The 22429-nt window shown below is 38.2% G+C and overlaps 1 protein-coding gene across 1 annotated transcript in view; it reads right to left on the reverse strand.

Moving 5' to 3' along the window:
- The window catches only part of LOC121368954 (kinesin-like protein KIF12), a 99030-nt gene extending 89199 nt beyond the window's left edge, over positions 1-9831 (reverse strand). The window contains exon 1 of the mRNA XM_041493723.1: positions 8915-9831. Coding sequence (XP_041349657.1) covers positions 8915-9264 — 350 coding nt within the window. The 5' untranslated portion in view covers positions 9265-9831. The remainder of the gene's footprint in view (positions 1-8914) is intronic.
- Positions 9832-22429: the final 12598 nt, after the last annotated feature.

A 22429-nucleotide genomic window follows, 5' to 3' on the forward strand; every position in this document is an offset into this window, starting at 1 on the left:
GTGGCATGTTAGTATCACATTTTGCAATATTATATCCTAACTTTATTACAATATATAAGTAACAGGTTATTCGGCCGAGGAAAGGGCAGCCACTTTCCAAGATGGTACACCCTTCCTACTTCTCATGTCTACAACATGGTTGTACAGTTAAAGTTTGTTTTGTTTAACGACACCACTAGAGCAAATTGATTTATTAATCATGGCTATTGGATGTCAATGGTTGTACAGATTCAGTTTTGTACTAACGTTTTCACACACGCATTACGGTATTCTCTGTTATTAATTACTAATTTTGACAGACAAAGAGACACTTTGTGTATATCTATACACATTTAAACTTGAAAATTAAATTTTATCAGTATTTAAAAACGCATTGGAATGATATCATCCTGCATACTAATACATGTACATTGATGTATGTTTGTTCTTGTTCACACAGTAGTGTCGTTAAAAAAGAAAACATTTAAGTTGGGGATTTTTTTTTTTACATTTAAAATAAACACATTTTACATTGATATTGTTTCTAACTTGATATTCGAATCGAGCACCACGTAATAGTAATATCAATACACAACGGCTAAGCTAACCCGTTTTTTTACATGCTCTGTTAGTCATGGAAAAATAAAACGGGTACGTTTTAACGTAGTGACTAAAAATAACTATTTGTAATGTATCGCTAATACACATGGACAAAACTGATATAAATAAATCTGTAATACTTATCTACCATTTTAACTAACATAATAGACATTTCTGTAATCGGCAAACCTTGAGAATGGACCTGTAACAATAAGACTATTAAACTGATTGCTAAAGGGTGTTTAAACTGGCTATAGGATTATTTAGCACGCATGGTCCTGTAATCAAATTGACGTACTCAAACTAATTATAATTTCTTATTTCTTAATGCTAGCAATCCATCAGAATGTTAACAAAGAATTCTATTCTTGTTAATGTTGGTTTTTTTCTCAAATTTAATTTAATTTGTTTTGTTTTGTGTTGTTTCGTGTTTTTTTCTTCTTTTTTTCTTGGTTCCTTAAAAAATGCATACATAAATAAAATTTTATTCTTGTATTTGTAGTCCAAGGCTAGTGTTTTTGAAGTCGGACTAGTCGTATACGCTAACCTACCAGCCCGATGGATAAAATGTTATTTATGTACTCTGTTCACTACTCATTAATACACCCGCCCCTCAAAACCCCCCACAAAAAACCCCACCCCCCCAAACCCCGAAAAAATAATGCATTAAACCCCCAGTTGGGTCGGCCCCCTCCCCCTTTTTTTAGGCAGAGTTCCCAAAAACACACACTGTTTTAGGCTTTAGGCTGCCTGTCCCGGATAAAGGTTACGGGTTAGCTGTTAGTGATTAGTGACAGCGATTATTGATGTAGTAGCTAGACGCCTCACGGGTTCTTGATTGCAACCGGTACTGAGATGCGATCTCAGCACCTACCGGCCTTAAGGTAAATAATTTAAAACTACCATCACACTGATATGAGGCTGATATCGTTACCAATAATTATGACTGTAATTAATCAGTACACCACTGATTTGCAGAAATATACGCTGATCTCTCTCTCTATAGTTTGAACTAAATCGATCTGTGACTAACACGATTCAGTGACTTCCACGATTCAGTGACTTCGCTTTATTTGTCTACGGATTGGTTTAACGTACAAAAAGCCCCCTTTCTGGGTCAATATTTATGACTATAATAAAATATCCAATATGTATAATTGTAGTGTGGAGAGTCATCAAGCAAACTAGCCAGAGTACTCTGATCGAGCAAAGGGGCGCGACGTAGCCTAGTGTTAAAGCGCTCGCTTGATGCGGTCGGTCTGGGATCGATCCCTGTCGGTGGGCCCATTGGACTATTTTTCGTCACAGCCAGTGCACCACGACTGGTATATCAAAGGCCTTGGTATGTGAAATGGTGCATATAAAAGATCCTTTGCTACTAATGGAAAAATATAGCGGGTTTCCTCTCTGTGACTGTGTCAAAATGACCATATGTTTGACGTCCAATAGCCGATGATTAATAAATCAATGTGCTCTACTGGTGTCGTTAAACAAAAACAAACTTGTTTTTAAACTGATCGAGCAAGTATAAATTAACCTAGCGGAGTTGGGCGGGGGAGATGGCAGGGAGGTCAGGGGCAGTTGAAACAGGTGCCCCTTTTTCAAGAATACTAATAAAAAAATTCTCGTTAGTTTAAAAAACCGGCTTCAGTGGTGTCGTGGTTAAGCCACCGGACATAAGGCTGGTAAGTACTGGGATCGCAGCCCGGTACCGGCTCCCACTCAGAGCGAGTTTTAACGATTCAAGCGGTAGGTGTAAGATCACAACACCGACTTCTCTCTAACTAACCACTAACCCACAGTCCTGGACAGCCAGCCCAGATAGCTGAGGTGTATGCCCAGGACAGCGTGCGTGAACCGTAATTGGATATAAGCACAAAAATAGGTTGAAATGAAATGAAAGTTTAAAATTACTCGTTTTCTCTAGTTGTATAAGACCCTATATTACTGGGGCTTTTTCTTTTTACTGCTCCCCCCCCCCCCCCCCCCCCCCCCCCCCCCCCCCCCCCCCCCCCCCCCCCCCCCCCCCCCCCCCCCCCCCCCCCCCCCTGAAGTTATTTCATGCTGGATCAAATATTGAACAAAGCTATTAAACGTAAACCCAGCTATAAGGCAGCGTAATAGACTGAATTTTTTTTTATCAATATTTATATAGCTCTTGATTTCGTTTTCTTTTAAATCATGGACACCATATAACCGTAAATAAAATGTGTTGAGTGCGTTGTTAAATAAACCATTTCCTTCCTTCCTTCTTTTAAATCACTCTATTCATGCCTGGGCGATTATCAATCGAAAATGATGTTTGAGGTTTGTATTCTGAGTTAATTAAACGATTAATGTTTAATATGGAGCTTTTTATACCTCGCAACATGAAACAAGGTGTAGACATAAACAGCTCTTTCTTCCGAATAGTTAAAAGTTTGTTTTTGTTTAACAACACCGCTAGAGCACATTGATTTATTAATCATCGGCTACTGGATGTCAAACATTTGGTAATTTTCGACATATAGTCTTAGAGAGGAAACCCACTACATTGTTCCACTAGTAGCAAGGGATCATTTATATGCACCATCCCACAGACAGGATATTACATACCACGGCCTTTGATATACCAGTCGTGGTGCACTGGCTGGAAGGAGAAATAATCCAATGGACCACCGACGCGGATTGATCCCAAACCGACCGCGCATTAGGGGGACTATTTACCACTGGGCTACGTCCCGCCCCTTCTGAATAGAGGAACACAATATTTTAAATGATTTTCAATATGAAATAAAATAATAAAAAGAGTATAAAGTGCATATATATATATATATATATATATCAATTTCGGAGAGAGTGAATATTAAATAGTTTCATATAAAACTATGGTTTATTCTATTTTAGTGAATGATTTTTTATTTTTAAATATGTTATGATATTTTATTGATTTGAAAATCACAGGATGGTAATGTGTCGGTGTCGATGTATCAAACTATAAAATAGTAATGTTATATGTTTTCGATTCCCGTCGGTGGGCCCCATGGGCTATTTCTCGTCCCAGCCATTGCACCACGACTGGTATATCAAAGGCCGTCTGTGGCATATACAATTCGCTTGCTACTAATTGAAAAACACGTAGCTGGTTTCCTCTCTAAGACTATATGTCAAAATTACCAAATGTTTGCCATTTAATAGCTGATGATTAATAAATCAATGTGCGCTAGCGGTGTCGTTAAACTAAACAACCGTAACAACTTTTTTTCAATACAATTTCTTTGTCAGAATAAATTCTGTGAAGAATAGGACACGATCGATTGTTAGGATATACAATATACATGTAGGTTGACCACAAAACCGGCTTCGGCGGTGTCGTGGTTAAGCCATCGGGCATAAGGCTGCTAGGTACAGGGTTCGCAGCTCGGTACCGGCTCCCACCCAGAGTGGGCAGGTGTAAGACCACTACACCCTCTTCTCTCTCACTAATCACTAACTAATTCACTGTCCTGGACAGACATCCCAGATAGCTGAGGTATGTGCCCAGGACAACGTGCTTGAACCTTAATTGGATATAAGCACGAAAATAAGTTAAAGGAAGGAAATATTTTATTTAACAACGCACTCAACACATTTTATTTACAGTTATATGGCGTCAGACATATGGTTAAGGATCACATAGATATTGAGAGAGGAAACCCGCTGTCGCCACTTTATGGGCTACTCTTTTCGATTAGAAGAAAGGGATCTTTTTTATATAGACCATCCCACAGACAGGATAGAACATACCACGGCCTTTGTTACACAAGTTGTGGAGCACTGGCTGGAACGAGAAATAGCCCAATGGGTCCACCGACGGAGATCTATCTTAGACCAACCGCACATAAAGCGAACGCTTTACTACTGGGCTACGTCCCGCACCGAAAATAAGTTGAAATGAAATGACTACAAAACCTTTGGGTTTTCCGGCCTCGGTGGCGTCGTGGTTAGGCCATCGGTCTACAGGCTGGTAGGTACTGGGTTCGGATCCCAGTCGAGGCATGCGATTTTTAATCCAGATACCGACTCCAAACCCTGAGTGAGTGCTGCGCAAGGCTCAATGGGTAGGTGTAAACCTCTTGCACCGACCAGTGATCCATAACTGGTTCAACAAAGGCCATGGTTTGTGCTATCCTGCCTGTGGGAAGCGCAAATAAAAGATCCCTTGCTATGCTGCCTGTCGTAAAAGAGTAGCCTATGTGGCGACAGTGGGTTTCCTCTAAAAACAAACAGTGTCAGAATGACCATATGTTTGACGTCCAATAGCCGATGATAAGATTTAAAAAAATCAATGTGTTCTAGTGGCGTCGTTAAATAAAACAAAACTTTTTTGGGTTTTCCACCCTTAAGCCGGCGTGCCGCCTCATTTTTCTGTATGTAAGTGGCAACATATCACATGCACAGTTGTCATGATTTAGTAGTAAAAATAACAAGTAACTTAAAACTGGCGGTGTCAGAGGTCGGGTCCAGGGGAGGGGGGCGTGTCTGAATCCTTTGAGGATAGGGGCACGTTAATAGGTTATCCGCGTCCGTATCAAAGCAATGGGTTGTTTAAATACTATAGAGGTCATCATAGTTGTAATCATCAAAGAACGATTGAAAAGATATTTTAGTGTTTAGTGACCCCGAAAAGCTGATAACCCTACTGAATAATGAATTGACTAAAATGTATGGGGACTGTGATTTTTTTAATTTCACACTCATTACTAAATGGATTTTTGCCACATTTGGTGAAAATTGTAGGCCCATCTAGGTAAAATTATGTTAAATAGCTACTGATTCAAAATTATAAGTAAACAAAAAGTTTTTTTTTTTGTGTTGAACAACATCACTAGAGCACATTGATTTATTAATCATTGGCTATTGGATGTCAAACATTGAGTAACTCTGACTCGAAGTCATCAGAGGAAACCCGCTACATTAGCAGAAAGGGATCTTTTATATGCACTTTCCCACAGACAGGAAACCACATATCAAAGCCTTCGACCAGTTGTGGTGTACTGGTTGGAACGAGAAGAAACTAAGTAACAAATACAAGTGTCAGGTCTGGTTTGGTCGAGGGATTTAACGTGTACATTCAGAGCAATCTTTTGTAGTGCACTCCTGTCATGGGCGCAGGTGTTGACTTGCGCCGGCTCCTCCGTCTAGGACAGGGAAGGGTTTGGGGTGGGTGGGAGGAGGGACATCCCGCGCTGGCATGTGCAAGAGAGCACCATCGAGTGAAGTTTGTAATCATATTAGAGTCGCGCTTTTCTATTTATTATATAACTTTTGGCAATTTACCTTTATTTTTAAAATGCCAGCAGCAAAAGAGTTCCGGCTTTCTTACAGTGACTGATAACACTTTTATTTCATTGATATTTTAAGATATTTCACTAAATGTTATATAATAAATTTTGTTAGTGGTTACATATAACGTTATTTAATTTTCTTTCGAGGGTATAGGATATACTAAACATTACCTCCAGTAGCAATTACGCTGAACACCTTAAAATACAGAAATTGCGCCACAGTCACTTTAATGAAAATAACGACGCAATTTGATAGGGTTTCATTCTGATGCTAAAATATAACTGTATAACAATTTTCGTGGTCATATCCAACTGAGACCCACTGATAGCATATTGCCGCCTGAACTCTATACATGAACGAGTACAAGCCAGTACTCCACAACTGGTGTAACAAAGGCCGTGGTATGTACTATCCTGTCTGTGGGATGGTGCATATAAAAGATCCTTTGTTGCTAATCGAAAAGAGTAGCCCATAAAGTGGCGACAGCGGGTTTCCTCTCTCAATATCTGTATGGTCCTTAACCATATGTCCGACGCCATATAACCGTAAATAAAATGTGGTGAGTGCGTCGTTAAATAAAGCATTTCCTTCCTTCCTTCCTATCCATGAGCGAATTTTTATAGATGAATCGCTCGACTGCAATGTATATTTTTCCATGGATAAGAAATACCATATGCCAATGAGTTTTAATGATAGCCACCCTGATACCCAAGCACAGCCTCATGTTGTTATTATGCAAGTGGCAGAATACCACGTGCACACTTATCAGTTAGGACTAAATATAACAAGTAACTTCATACCGACGGGTTACTTAAATACTACAGAGGTCAACTTATTTGTAATCATAAAACAAAAACAGCAACAAAAAATTCCAACAAAAAACCCCAACCAACCAACAAACAAAGAAACAAAAAACTCTCAATAATTTAAAAGGGATATCAGATTTAATATATTTTGTTTAATGAGAATCTATTTCCTAAACCGGACTATTATTAAGCTGCAACAAAAAATAATAGTCTAGACTGTTATGTCATGATTTTGAGGTTTGCTACATTTGGAATAACTATATTTTTTATATTATTTGTATTCCATAGAAACATAAATCCATTGTTGGCACCTTTTTCCTTCATAATTTTAGCAGCCATCTTGAATTCAAGATGGCGGCTATGCTAAATCCATATGGGTCAATATTTGATCTTGTTTGTAACTTTTATATTCCTCTACCTATTGCTGTAAGGTATTAAATTAAACGTATGTGTCTAACAAATATATATATATATATATATATATATATATATATATATATATATATATATATATATATATATATATATATATATATATATATAATCATAATAACAGCTATAAAGATGTTATTATATTTATAAGGCCTTTTTTCGTAAGAAAAAGTGATAAATCTTCCTGTTAATTTTAAACATTTAATATCAATACACTTCATGTACAACAATATGTACAACATTTAGTCACTTGTATGGACCTAAATATCTGCACATACCTTTCCTGCAGTAAGGAATAATACCAGTTGTTATATAAACTGAATTGTCATATAACGACGCCACAAAATGCTGCCTTATGGAAGTGCAGGTTTATTTCACAAAAATAACGTCTACTGACGTCTACTAAGCATATACGACCTATCGCATCTCAAGTTGATTCTGCTGTTGAGCGAAGTTGCGTTCCTGACACCGAGCTTATAAAACTTTTAGAATCCAGACTCAAGATTCTAAGGACGTCTGAGACTTTAACGTCATGGCAACACCATGCACGTTTTCTTTCTTTCTTTTTCTTTCTTTCTTTCTTTTCTTTCTTTCTTTCTTTCTTTCTTTCTTCATTTATTTCTACGACACTATGTACTCCTATGCCATTGCTTAGCGAACCGTGCATATCACTAATACTATAAGGCAACATGTATATCACATTATATTATGTTTTTAATCACGGCATACATGAGCGACCCAAGGTTAGTTAGCTGTGTGACGTGTATTTCATGAGTTTTGCTACTTGCCAAACCTGACAACTGAAGAAACAATGGATAATTCGTCAACACACCATCGCGAACTTTAGAGTGTGATATTAAACTGTATTAGCAAAATTTATAAAACCCTTAATAAAATTGCAGTTTGTCTACACATTTTGGAAATATAAGAAATGTAGACACATGTATGTACGTATGTACGTATGTATGTATGTATATATGTATGTGTGTGTGTGTGTGTGTATGTATGTATGTATGTATGTATGTATGTATGTGTGTGTGTGTGTGTGCACGTGTGCATGTGTGTGTGTGTGTATGTGGTATGTGTGTGTATGTATGTATTGATGTATGAATATCTATATATTGTATGTATGTCGAGGTTGACTATTACATACATAGATATTAACGCACTGGCGCAGGGGATAATTAAATCCTTTCTGGCCTCAAAAATTGTCCCATGCCGTTGCTGGGACTCGAACCTGTGGCACCGATTCGCCCGCAAATTGCAAGACTAACCACGATACGCTCTGAGCTATCGAAGCTTCCATAAAAAGGAAGTTTCTTTAACTCAACCATATGCATGGGGCCTACAATCCACGCGGTCGATCCCGCTTACGTGCATGAAACAGTGGGCAGACCTGGCACTGGCTAGTATGTATTGATGTATGAATATCTATATATTGCATGTATGTCGAGGTTGACTATTACATACATAGATATTAACACACTGGCGCAGGGGATAATTAAATCCTTTCTGGCCTCAAAAATTGTCCCATGCCGTTGCTGGGACTCGAACATGTTCACCGATTCGCCCGCAAATTGCAAGACTAACCACGATACGCTCTGAGCTATCGAAGCTTCCATAAAAAGGAACCTGAGGCACTGAATCGCCTGCAACTTGCAGACTTGCCACGATACGTTCTGAGCTATCGAGTCATGTATGTGTGTATGTATGTATGTATTGCATTTATGTATGGATGGATGAATGAATGGATAAATACCATAAATACCATCATGGTGGATAACTCTTACCCGAAAGCGTTTTTGTGTGGTTTGTGGGAGAACCGTTGCTTTTTGCTCCTGTCTGGAGTCCCAGCAGGCGACAACAAACTGCCCGAGCTGCTCTGTTTGACGGGAGGGAAACCGGGACTACGTAAAGCGTTTAAAGAGTTCTCCTTGCTGATCCTCGCCAACTCCTGCTCCTGTTCCTGGTTATTGGTCGGCGTCACCTGTCCGTCATCCTGCTCCTTCTCCTCCTCCTCCTCCTTCAGCTCCTTCCTCTCCCCCTTCTTCTCTAACTTCCTTATTCCCTTCTCCTTCTCCATTATGATCTCTTTGTTCCGTATATCGTTGTTGGTTTTCAGAGCCTTTTGTGAATCCATACTGAGTATAAAGACTATCTCTACTCCTTCTCCACTTTGGTAGAGTCTCTAATCTCTGCTTATCTAATCCTCAATTGGTATTGGCGTGTCTTGTTTTGAGGGTTGTTCTTTTTTTCTATATGTCCCGAATTATTGTTTGTCCGGAATTTATGTTTGTAGAAATCCTTATGTTCTGAATTGCGGGAGGTTTTTAAAAAATAGATATTCCTCCCCAACAGCTTAATCTAGATCGGATCAAGTTACCCGATACATCCCATAGTGTTGTGTCTGGTATAAATACTTGTACGATATGACCAGTTCAAATTTCCGTATGAGATACACTTGAGTTTAAGTGGATTGTACACAACCAGGGATCTCCAATAGCTATGCCACTTGTGTCTCAGAAAATTATCCAAAAGCAATAAAATAAAAGAACGAAAAAACTCTCCACACACCCTCAAACAACAACTTCGACCCAAGAGACGATTTTGATATACTACTAGATTTCTTGAAACTATTTCGAGTGTTGGTTATTACTCTCCTCCGTTAGCTGGAAACAACAAGTTGAATAACAGGTGTTATGTTTATTACAGGTATATATTATGTATAGTTTGACAGCAGTGAGTGCTGAAGTCTGGTCTTAATTCGTGCGAAATACTCCAGTTAGTAAACAAATCACTCTACACGTCTGACCTGGATACACGAAACACCGTTAAACAGGACAGCAAATTGTCACAAATAATTTTAGCGTAAAATGTTGCACAGTTCACAAAGGGCAAACGTAAAAAAAAACCCATAGAGAAGCGCTTTTGAAAAGTCTGCTTAGCCAGATCTAAGTAAATCCTCGGTCGATGCGTAAATAAATATTGGAGGAACGTCACAATGGAAGAAAATGAATGAGTAAGTAATATACGTATATAAAATCCTGATATATATCTCCAGAATCCTCAAATCTAATCCATCCAGATAACAGAGTTGGGGCAAAGACAGAATTTAATCTGCCAACTGCATTCTGGTTAACGTAGGCCCCGTAAACACTGGCAATATAGACAACAAGTTTAATAATGTATGATGGAATTTAAAAGATTCTAGCGAACTCAAAGGAAGGACGTGACGATAGACAAAGTTAATGGAAGCTGGCACGAAACGACCTCCTTAATAATTAAAGACAATTACCAGTGTCGTAGTAACTTCTGTTATTCTCGATAATATTTGGGTAAATATGTCTTGTAATATCAGGCAACCAAAGATACAGCGCGGACACATAAAAGAGTTTGAGAATGGTCATAGTCCGATCATTGAAATATTACATCTTATTAACGCTTGTTGCACTTGACGTTCATCGAGATGTAATGAAAATATAATACAATTATGATTGTTAGCATGATAGAATTTTCTTTTTTCAAGTTTGAGTTATTTTCGAAATGTTGCAAGATAAATCTTCACTATGATCCCCATCTCTGGCTGCATTTTATTACCAAAAGTTTAGGCTATACCAGTATGCAAAATATGCACAAAAAGAGACATTTTTAAAATGTGTAAAGTTTCGCCCAAAACAATCCACAAAGCAGACTTGCGCACTAAAACCTTTCAGTTTTATTGTTCTTCTGTGCATACACCTTCGTTTGATTGCATATCACTTCTCAGAATCCAATTTCTATGCACCAATAAAAGTCACAATTCTGTTTTTTTTTAAATTTCTTCTATGCATACACCTTCGTTTAGTTGCATATCACGTCTTCTTAATGCAGGTTATGAGCACGAAAAGTCCCCAACTCGTCCACAAATTATGATGAACCGTAATTTCCAATTGTTATACTGTAAATAATAGTCCCCACTTCGCGCGTCAAACCTCGCGGCACTGGGTAATTGTTATAGTTTTATTTGCTTTAAGCCTTAACGGCCCCTCCAACTATAAATCGATTCCCCCAGTACAGTCACAGATAGACGCGTTGTGAAATATGCGCATTGGTTATCAACGTCGATTGATCCTGATAACATCGGCACGCCCGAACTGTCCAGCAAAACATTTCTAATTGGTCGCCTGGCAGAAGCGTTTCCATCGGCAAACATTACACTGTTTACTAATTCGCAGTGGTGGTGGAGGTAAATGGGAAATTACTAACAACAAATTGACACTGCTGTAGCCAATGACTGCGCATCAACGTGTATAGTTATGCATACTGTTTAATGAACTGTATGTTTGGCACCGGTAAATGAAAAAAGGGACTTGTTGAAATATATTAGGATGGACTAAACTGCGTTGCAAAAGAAAAGCAATAAAAAAATGTTAAAAAGAAGATATATATATATTGTATCCGTAGCGACATTTTGTGTGTGTTTGTTTGTGTTGGGTTTTTTAACCTGTAGTAATATGTATGGGTATATGAACTCTTTTTATGTGCCCATATCCAAAAAGAAGTTCAGGCACACCCATCCCTTATCTGACGTCTGACATCGACAGTGACCAATTTCGAGATAAGAGTGGTAGTAATATGCAGATTACTTTTTACTACTGATAATGTGTTATTCCTTACGTGTACGCTTTTATGCATTTTTCTTACGTTTTTTTTTTTTTTTTAAATCTGTGATAACAAGTAGATAATTTTACAAGTTATGCTGACAATTAGATATGCCTCTGGTGTTATGTATTTTTCTTACACGTGGCGATGAGGAACTCGTTTTTTTTTTTATTTGTGGTGATATGACGATGTGTTTTCTATCAGTGACGACTTGCAGGTTTTCTTTTCTTTTTTATCTGTAGTAGATTACGCACCTATCATAGTTTGACACCCAGTAGTTGATGTAATTTTCGTGCTGGTGTGTCGTTAAACATTCATTCCTTCATTCCTTCATTCCTTCACTCATTCACTCATTCATTCATTCATTCATTCACTCACTCACTCACTCACTCACTCACTCACTCACTCACTCATTCCTTCCTTCATTCATTCATTCATTCATTCATTCATTCATTCACTCATTCATTCATTCATTCATTCATTTGTACATCCATAGTATTATGTAGTTTTTTTGTTTTTTTTTTCGATTCAGCGGTAATAATTATGTAGATGTTTATTTTGTGTTTTTTTTCTTTCTTTCTTTTTTGTATTGGTTGTTTTGGAATACTGTAGGCGCCATTTTAAAAGAATTGCACCCTCTCCCTAAAACAACCCCGTGTCTGACCCTATCACATGACAAACTGCTAGTTTCGAAATACAGTATACTAATAATACATGCCCAGTCCCTGTTACCTGTGGATATCTAATCAACGAGCAGCGGGCGGTTATCATATTACAATTCACGAGTAGTCGCTACAAAATAATTACATATTTACAACGCACATTCATTACCCTCGTCACTGAGAGGTCGTTGGTCTGGGTCAACAGATCACCGAACCATGACAAACCAGACAATACCGTACCTCACTGGCAAGAAAACAAACCCCAACCCAGGTACACACGTGTGTTCAATAGAAAATGACTTTAAGACATGCCGACTAATTCAAAAGAGATTTGTGACCAACAATAATGTAAAAACAGTTGTTTTCAGATACTAGTTCTTGCAAGAACGAAATGACAATCAATAACTAGATTACAATTAAATTAAAATTTAAAGTTTGTTTTGCTTAACGGCACCACTAGAGCACATTGATTTATTAATCATCGTCTATAGGATGTCAAACATTTGGTAATTTTGACAAATAGTCTTAGAGAGGAAACCCGCTACATCTTTCCATTAGTAGCAAGGGATCATTTATATACACCATTCCACACACATGATAGCACATACCACGGCCTTTGATATACCAGTAGTGGTGCCCTGGCTGGAACGTAAAATAGTCCAATGGGCCCACTCATGGGGATCGATCCTAGACCGACCGCGCATCAAGCGAAGGCTTTACGACTGGACTACGTCCCGCCCCAGCACTTAAATATGCGATGTAACAACCGTAGACGTTAACTGTAAAGATCTCACAACAACAATCGGTTACAGTTGTTAAATGTAACTGATATTCGGTAAAGTCGCTGACCCTGGTTCCTGAGATACGTAGCTTTTTTTCGTATAAAATAAAACACCTGGGCTCCGTTCAGCAAGCCCGAACAGAAAAATGTCCGCTAGACTGGTTTATGCGCTTCACGGTAAATCAAACGGCCAAGTCGGGGAACCAATCAAATAGTTCGCGAAAGTTAGCAAAACGTTTGCTGGCTGAACTTTAAAGGCACTATTATAGAGTGTAACCGGCGCGTGCGTGCGGTCCCACTGTTTGCATCTAATGCGTCTGCAGCTTGCGGTTTGGGCATATACACCAACTGCGTTCCGACATTTTGCAGACGCACGCTTCCCACGACTCCAATCGAGACGTTTTCATTGAAACTAATACATTTCGAATTTTGTTTTAGCCGACCGCACGCACGCGCTCCCTCTAGTGTATATGAGCCTTAAGTCAATAAGGTCGATAGCAGAACTTAAAGGGTCAAATATTATATTGACTGGATGCGGCGCGTGCGTGCTAATTTTTCTTTTTTTTTAAAATCGAAATAAATTAGTTTTAGTGAGAGCGTCTAGACTAGATGTGTGCAATGCGCGCGTTTGCAAAATGCATGCGGCCAGCCGCAATGAACTAATTGTATATGGTGTGTATGCCCATAACGTAAGCAGCAGACGCAACAATCGGACCGCACATACGAATGAAAGAAACGTTTTATTTAACGACGCACACAACACATTTTATTTACGGTTATATGGTATCGGACATATGGTTAAGGACCACACAGATATTGAGAGAGGAAACCCGTTATCGCCACTTCATGGGCTACTCTTTTCGATTAGCAGCAAGGGATCTTTTATATGCGCCATCCCACAGACATGATAACACATACCACTGCCTTTCATATACCAGTCGTGGTGCACTGGGTCCCACCGACGGGGATCGATCCCAGACCGACGGCGCATCAAGCAAGCGTTTTACTACTGGGCTACGTCCCGCCCCCCCGGACATACGCGTCACATCTATAAGAGGCTAAACCTTTAAAATAATTTTTGTTTAACGACACCACTAGAGCACTTTAATTTATTAATCAACGGCTATTGGATGTGAAACATATGGTCATTTTGACAGTCATAGAGAAGAAACCCGCTACAGTTTTTTCCATTAGTAGCAAGTGATATTTTATATACACCATCCCACAGATAGGGTAGCGCACATTGTGGCCTTTGGTAATATGAGCCTTTATATTAGTGACTTAAGATGATTTTAGCGCTAAGATTGCTCAAGAACTTCTAGAAAACTTAAAATTGCTTGCAAGTGAAAAACACCGAATGAATTACAATGATTCGTCCTCGCTATAAAACTGTTTCAAAATACAATGTACATATGTATAGTAGATAATACAACATTGACACGACAGCAAATATTCGTCTACAGTTTCGATAGACAGAGCCATATTTTCCCATTCAGTACAGCAAGCGAATGAATAAATCAATCAATCGACCAGTCAACGGATGGATGGATGTGTTTTGGATGGACTGGTAGGTAGGTAGGTAGGTAGGTAGGTAGGTAGGTAGGTTTATGCTTGGATAGGAGAGTTGATGGGTGGGTGGTTTCATATATAGGTGGTGTATGGATGGATTGGCAGGTAGGTAGGTTTATGCTTAGATGGAAGAGTTTATGGGTGGATGGTTTCATATATAGATGGTAGATGGATGAACAGTGTTGGCCAGAACAGTGTTCTCGGATGAAAACCCCCAGAGAGAACCTGACATTCCGTCTAAACTGATCTCGGAAGCACGCCTGTACAAAGATTAGATTGATTAGTAATCATTTATTAATAGAACTGGAAAAGCATGCGTGTTTAACGACTCCTTAAAATATTTTAAACCACATCTTAGATGGTCTGTTTGGTGTCTAAAATATGGTTATTGTGGCACTTGGTAGAGGTGGGATACAGCTCAGTGGTAAAGCGGTCGCTTGGTGCAAGGTCGGTTACACATACAAGGGCAAACAGGACCCGAACGGCCGTGTACTTGCCCACACACACGACAGCACATATTACGGACTTTGATATAAGTCTTTTGCCTGCAAAACCCCTTAGGGAATCGAACCAATGACCCATCGCAACTCAAGCAACCCCCCTTACACTAAGCTACCCCATCCGGAGGGTTATTGAAGATACAAGTCCGAGGTCGGTGCACAACACCCCAGGCATGAGCTCTACAACTACAACCCACCCTGTGTATTAAAGTTTTATTTTTGTTTAACGAACCACTAGAGCACTCTGATTTATTAATCATCGGCTATTGGATGTCAAACATTTGGTAATTTTGACATACAGTCTTACAGAGGAAACCCGATACATGTTTTCCAGTAGTAGCAAGAGATATTTTATATGCACCATTCCACAGACAGGATAGCACATATCACGGCCTTTGGTATAACAGTCGTGATGCACTGGCTGGAACGAAAAATAGCCCGATGGACCTACCGACAGGGATCGATCCCAGACCAACTGCGCATCAAGCGAGCGCTTTACCACTGGACTACGCTCCACTCCTTGTGTATTAAAGTGCCCCACAACAAGTTAAATCACCCCCCCCCCCCCCAGTACTACCACCTAACCTTACGAGGCTTACAGAACACAAGCAGTGTCATTTATTCGCGTGGGAATTAATAATAATCAATGCATATATATTTAAAATAATTTGGTAACTCGTTAATGACATGTGAATACCATACGCCATGAGACTAATAACAAAATAGACTTCCGGTCACTTTATTTAAACTGTGGTCAAATACGCAATTACTGCATGGGCGGATCCAGAATATGAGGTCATCAGCAGAAGTTTGATTCAAATTGTAAAAGGATCCACCCTCTCTCCGGGGAACTAAGATGTTGAGGCATATTAATTGAATAATAATAAGACGAAATTGTTTTGTTAAACGACACCACTAGAGCACATTGATTTATTAATCATCGGCTATTGGATGTCAACCTTTTTGGTAATTGTTTTTATATATAGTCTTAGAGAGGAAACCCGCTACATTTTCCATTAGTAGCAAGGGATATTTTATATGCACCATCCTACAGACAGGATAGCACATATCACGGACTTTGATATACCAGTCGTGGCACACTGGCTGGAACGAGAAATAGCCCAATGGGCCCACCGACAGGGATCGATCCTAAACCGACAACACATCAGGCTACGTCCCGTCCCATTAATTGAATAAGTAATAAGTTTGATTATTAATGCCACAATATACATGTAGTAGTATATCTCATTTGTAGGATACATGAAAATACATTTTACTAGATAGTTAATGGGGAGTGCCCCTCCTCCCCCCTCCCCCATGTGCTGCTGGAGCCAATTTCACAAAACATCACATATACACCTGTCGTATTTTTTCACGGAAGATGGGAGACGGAAGATGGAGCATTGTAAGGACGAAAGAAAATTAAATAATATGTATAATTCAAACTATGTTAGTTGTACTGTTAGTAATAAAACGGCTTGTGGTTTAGTCGTAGATTTACGTGGTAAAAATCACAAGCGTATGCGACAGGGCTGGAGAGGACCTAGTACGTTGGCAAACTTGTGCCCAATCCTTTTGTTGTTTATGCAATAAAATATGTTTTCAGTCAAGGGCTGAAGCAAATCCTCAAATTCGGGTTTAACGATTGTGATATTCGGGCAAAAATTAGCTGGCCTGAAACCTTTTCATCATGTATTTATTTCCATCATCCTACCCACAATATTCGTTGTAATCCATGCAAAAATGCGCAGTGATTCGTTTGCAACCCTATATAGCCGTTTTACAGTAATACTAATAAGAATAAATACTGTTATCCGGATTCAGGCATTTTCGTTTAATTCGGGCAAAAATCAGCCTGCCCCAAACCCCCATCCACTATATAAATGGGAGCCCGTACGCAAATGAGCTCAAAACTGCGCCAAATTTCCTCAATCAAAATTGCGCACCCCTTTCTCTTTGGCATTAACGGCTCCATTCAAAATTCCATAGCACCACCACCACCCCCACCCGCCTGCTACCGATTCAATCGGGCTGCTGGTGCTCCCTTGCACCTGCCAGTGCAGGCGGTCCCTCCTCTCCCCTCCCCCACATTTCCTGTCATGGACGGGCGTGCGCTACAACAGCTTGTTCTGAATGTGCACGTAAAACCCTATGACCTGACCTGACCTGCAAATGAGCTGCAAAATTACGTTTATGGTGTTTTTGGGCGAGACGTAGTCCAGTGGTAAAGCGCTCGCTTGATGCGCGGTCGGTTTGGGATCGATCCCCGTCAGTGGGCCCAGTGCACCAGCCAGTGCACCACGACTGGTACATCAAAGGCCGTGGTATGTGCTATCCTGTCTATGGGATGGTGCATATAAAAGATCCCTTGCTGCTAATCGAAAAGAGTAGCCCATGAAGTGGCGACAGCGGGTTTCCTCTCTCAATATATGCGTGGTTCTTAACCATATATCTGACGCCATATAACCGTAAATAAAATGTGTTGAGTGCGTCGTTAAATAAAACATTTCCTTCCTTTATGGCGTTTTGTGAAATTTGTCCCTGGTTTTCTCATCTGATGCGTCATACGTAAGCACAAATGCAGACTATTAGTATTAAAATGTATACTTTTTTTCACAGTTATAAAGTGCTCCCTAAATTATTTTGAATAGTATAAGGCTATATTTTCATAACCTGTTTTATTGTACATGTTGCAAACACATATCTTACTGACACGCGTGTTTTTACGCAATATAAATAAAGAGCTTGTCGTAAGTAACAAATTACATTTCGTGGCACTTCATGCTACTTCGTATGGCCTTTAAGTAGACGACGAAATAAAACTAGAACAAGATAAGACATGACAAGAATTTTTATTATCTACTACATCGAGTGAAGTATGGAGAAAAATAAGAAGAAAATAGAGTTTTTTGTTTAATGAGTGTGGATTGATTGAAACATATTATATTGCTTTTTAAAGAACAAATGGATTAGGCACACGTTTCACAACCCATAGGCCTTCTCCATAATACATACATGTCACGACAGTAATATATTTTTGCAATTTAAATATGAACAGAAAAAAAATACTGAAAAAGAGAAAGTAAGAAAGTCTTAAAGGAAACAGATAAAAAGACACAACCAAAGCATTGCAATGATTACGTAATGACTACAAAAATAATAATAGCAATGAAATAAATAAAAAGTAATAATTTTAAAAATCCTTACTTTATTTACTAAGTGAGGGAAACGTTTTGTTTAATTTTTAAACTTATGTACATGAACAAAATTATTTCTTTATTGTCTTCTTCGCTTAGAGCACTCTTGTCATTTAAAACCAGTTGTAAATCTATTGGCTGAAATCTTTACAATGAATTCCAAAGAGTGTGTCTTTGCCTTTTATATAAAATGCATTCACAGAAAAATTATAATTGTTTTCGAAATTATATCCACAACACACGAGGAATCGGTGCTAAGACCATTTCGATATACATCTGCTTTTAAATCACTACACCTGTGTCTTAGCTTGGTATGCAATACATTTTCTCTTCCATTACCAAATGAATAGTATGGTGCAACGCATGGGACATCGGGTTTTATTGCTTTTTTAAATGAAGATATGTTTTGACAATTTCGAATTTGTCGAATGGATAAGTCATAATTGAAGTAAATTAGATTTAATTTCCCATATTATAGATATTCAACAATATTGTATTATGTTAATACACATGTAATATATATCAAGATATTATTATTACTATTTCCATATAATGTATATGTGATGATATTTTGACATTGTACGGTCAAGATCCCAACCTTGGCATGGCCATATTGCTCTGGGGACAATAATAATAATAATAAATTTAATTCTAGCGGGGGGTAAAGAAATATCATTCCGATTTCTCAGCATGTAAGGGGCTCTTTGTCCAACTGCTTGTGGGATACTGTGTTTTCTAAAATCAGAATCCATACCTTTATTTTAAACATTGTACACCAATTTACGCCTAGAAGTAAGTCTTGCTAATCCAGTTTCGTAATACAAAGACTTTCTAGCTGCAAATGTAGGCACACCTGTGATTAATCTGGCGGTTTCTAATTGTACTTTTTCAATATTGTCTTCCTCGACTAAAGAACACCCATGCCATACTTCCGATGCATATTCTAATATTGGGCCGATAAAAGTTATATATATTTTCAATAATGTTTGTCGATTTAATAAATATACTGAAGCCGAGTTACAAATATTGTTAATATATATTGTCCATTTAGCATTTGCTGAAAAAGTTAAACCTAAATGTTTATGAGTCTCTGTTGTGTTTAATGTTTTGGTATCAAATACAAAAGTTAGGTTTTGGCTATATGATTGCTTTTGTAAAAAACCCACAATGCTAGTCTTATTTTGATTAAAAGATACAAGGCATTTTTGGGACCATTCGTGAAGCTTTAACAAGTTCGAGTTAAAGTTGTTTTCAATGGAAGAGATGTCATTAGATGAAGACGTTCTGTTGGTATCGTCAGCAAATAGCAGGCCCGTAGCCAACATTTCGAGTGGGAGGGTTCGACTATGTATTAGTCGGGACCTTTTGGATATGAAGTTGCTTGAGGGCGCGAAGTGCCCGAATTTTGTTTGTGTATCCAGGGCCATGCTCTTCCAAAAAATTTGAAATCTCTGAAAGTGTAAAATGCGTTTTCCTGGCATCTGGAACTTAAAAATGGATAATTTAAAACAACGATTTTCGATTATTTTCGTTATTAAAGTCATTATTAATTTTTTCTCTCAAGATAATGAAATTCTAGCACACAACAGGAATTAAAGATACTAACCCGATGTATTAAGCCAAGGTACATGTTAAATATTTTCGGCAGTAGCTTATTATAACCTTAGTAACAGAAAAGGTATGTGTACCTCAGAACTGTGATCAGTTCCTTTAATAATGAACATATTTATGAAAAACCAATCACATCACGTTCATAAAAATTGTATCATCACCAATCATCGCCAACACATGTATCCCCTGGTAAGAGTACAGCTGAAGTCCTCAAACGTTTTCAGCAAAAGGTATTGCATAAGGTATAGCATCCCATTTCATATCATCAAAATGGCATCTACATAAAACATTTTAAGTACTTGGAAATTACCTTCAAGAAAATACATTTTCTAATTGGCCTTAATCCTACAGGACATTTTCAAATTCAAGAGCACCAAAACCAACCCTCTCTCCCACCCAAACCAAACCTTTTCCTGTCCTGGACGGAGGAGTAGGCGAATGTCGCCACCTGCGCCCCCATGACAGGCGTGTGCTACAACAGCTTATTCTGAATGTGCACGCTAAAACCTATGACCTGACCTGACCTAGCTGGATTACTTTCTGTTGATAACATTTTATTTCTAACTTTGGTTGATAAATCAATGCAAGGTGAACTGCTATCATTGTCATGTAATTATCGAATGCTACGAGGTCATCAAAATAGCAGAAAGTACAATTTAACATTTTTGCTACATGTACGTTCATATTTTAAAAATGTTTTACCCGATTAGTTAGCAATTCTAAATCATGTACACTGCAGCTTTGGTAAGGGGATTGGTAAATGACGAAGACAAGGAAATTTAGTTTTATAGGAGGGCTGCAAAAGTTACAGTCAACTATTTGTGCAATATTAAAAACAGAAGAAAAAAGTGGACCTTAGCTTTTGCGGTAGGGTTCGGACGAACCCCCCGACCCCCCCCCCCCCCTAAATACGGACCCGAATAGTCTCGTTACACAGATTAGGTTATCTGCAATATCATTAATATAAATCAAAATTAATAATGGTCCTAATACTGAGCCTTGAGGTACTCCGGCCATTAAAGTGTCTGAATTTGATAGAGTACCATTTACGAGTGTGGATATACTATATGATTACTGTTAACCCTGAAGACCGACCCACTCTATCAACCTCACGATTAGCTATGTCAAAGACACTGGTATATGCTATCCTGTTTTAAGGCAAATGCATCTAAGACATCCTTTGCTGCTAAAGAAAAGTGTAGCGACTTTCCTCGAAAACTACATGTCAAATATGTGACATACAATAGCCGATGATTAATAAGCCAATGTACCCATTAAACGATGTCGTTAAACAAAACATTAAAAAACCCTTTGTCGCTGACAATTTGTAAATAGCCGCAATTTACATATAAGAGTGACGTCGTAGTTGTGAAAAACAGAAAATGTGTTTTACGTATACTTATATCGGAGACTGGTTTAATGCACACTTGTTGTGGTAGCACATGTATATATATATATATATATATATATATATATATATATATATATACACACACACAGACACCACACACACACACATGTGTGTATATATATGTACGTACGATATATATATATATATATATATATATATATATATATATATGAAGGGTCCACGGGAATGTGATTTCACAGTCTTAGTTAGGTGACATTTTTCAACATTACAATTACAACATTACAACATTTACAATTCTGTAATCGTTGAATATGTATGCCTAAGAAAGCATAATTTACCAACGACTTTTTATGGCCTACCATAATTATAGGTTTTTAATTTAACATTATGACCTTGGCATACACGACCGTTATCTTTATTAACTACCTGTTTGGACATCATAGGTTATTCCCATGGAATGTTTGTTATTGTTATTGGACTATATATGCACAAGCATCCTGTAATATTGTTTATATAATATTGTATGAATAATAAATGATAATGTGATTTTATGTTTATTCATCGAATATTATATATACAGTTATATATATATATATATATATATATACGATTATATAATTCTATATTGATTAATCGTATGGCTCGTGTCAACTAGAGAGATAGAGACATACATACATACATATTGTGTCAACTGGTAAAATTGAGGTAGCGACATACACACATATTGTGTGATCTAGAGAGATACAGGTAGACACATACATACTGGGTCAACAAGAGAGCGACAGAGGTAGAGACATACACACATATTGTGTGGTCTAGAGAGATACAGGTAGACACATACATATTGGGTCAATAGAGATATATAGGTAGAGACATACACGCATATTTTGGGTCAGCTAGAACGATAAAAATACTGGATTTGACTAGAGAGATAAAGGTAAAGGCACACACATATACAAATGCCGGGTCAAC

The sequence above is a fragment of the Gigantopelta aegis genome, chromosome 3 (genome assembly GCF_016097555.1).
Source record: "Gigantopelta aegis isolate Gae_Host chromosome 3, Gae_host_genome, whole genome shotgun sequence".
Lineage (NCBI taxonomy): Eukaryota > Metazoa > Mollusca > Gastropoda > Neomphalida > Peltospiridae > Gigantopelta > Gigantopelta aegis.